The 872-nt window shown below is 35.8% G+C and overlaps 1 protein-coding gene across 1 annotated transcript; it reads right to left on the bottom strand.

Moving 5' to 3' along the window:
* Positions 1-249: 249 nt before the first annotated feature.
* LOC140919142 (protein FAR1-RELATED SEQUENCE 5-like) lies at positions 250-762 on the bottom strand. The gene has a single exon (XM_073364703.1). The coding sequence runs from the start codon at positions 760-762 to the stop codon at positions 250-252; it is 513 nt and encodes a 170-aa protein (XP_073220804.1).
* Positions 763-872: the final 110 nt, after the last annotated feature.

Genomic DNA, 872 nt, shown 5'->3' with positions numbered 1-872 from the left:
TCTTGTATGTAGTGTCAAAAGTGATGACATCTCCAAAGTACCCATAATCATTTATCATTTGTGCATCTGCCCAAAATATATTTGTTATTTGTTCATCAACATCCATTTGAAATTCATAAAAGAATGAGGGATTTTCACTTTCTTGTTTGAAATACATTAATAATGCACCCACGTCACCATACTTTAGTGATTGCTTCCTTTTGGTTCGAAGATAATTCTTAAGGTCTTGTCTTGTAAAACCAACAGTCTCTATTCCACCGACTTGCTTGGACATATATTCATGAAAATCTTTTGTGATGCTTGTACCTCAGATATGTGTCGATGAGAACGAATCATATGAACATACTCTGGCGGTTGAAGAGGGTGGTTATGTTGAGCTACAAAGTCAACAACTTTATATTTCCCAATCATCCGATCAAGTGAAATAACCATACGTGCTTTACATCCTGTTCTAGTTTCTGCTCTATGCTCCCCTACTGGGTGACCTCGTTTGTCAACACCTCGAATACCCTCTTTGAAGCATGTGAATCTTCTCGAAGTCAAAATCCCGTCTTTTTTGCTTTTATTTGCATATTCTCGACGAATACCAAATCCAATTCTTTTACTGTATTCATTATAAAATTCATAAGCCGTCGCCTCAGATTCAAACTTCATTTCCATGTGTGGTTGGCTATTGTCATTACTTTCTGGCACAATTTTGTCATGGATATTGTTCACCCATTTATCTACACAGTCAACTAGTGGATTTGATGATGGATTCATGTTTTCTGAGAATGAATGGAGTTATCCTATTAATATTCCTTGATTGAGGAGAACTTTCCACATTTAAATTTTCACATGAAGTTTCAACAGATTTACATTCACCATCATGT

The sequence above is a fragment of the Cicer arietinum genome, unplaced genomic scaffold (assembly GCF_000331145.2).
Source record: "Cicer arietinum cultivar CDC Frontier isolate Library 1 unplaced genomic scaffold, Cicar.CDCFrontier_v2.0 Ca_scaffold_2868_v2.0, whole genome shotgun sequence".
NCBI classification, from domain to species: domain Eukaryota; kingdom Viridiplantae; phylum Streptophyta; class Magnoliopsida; order Fabales; family Fabaceae; genus Cicer; species Cicer arietinum.
Note: the sequence above shows the minus strand (reverse complement) of the source record. Positions and strands in the feature narration are given on the sequence as shown.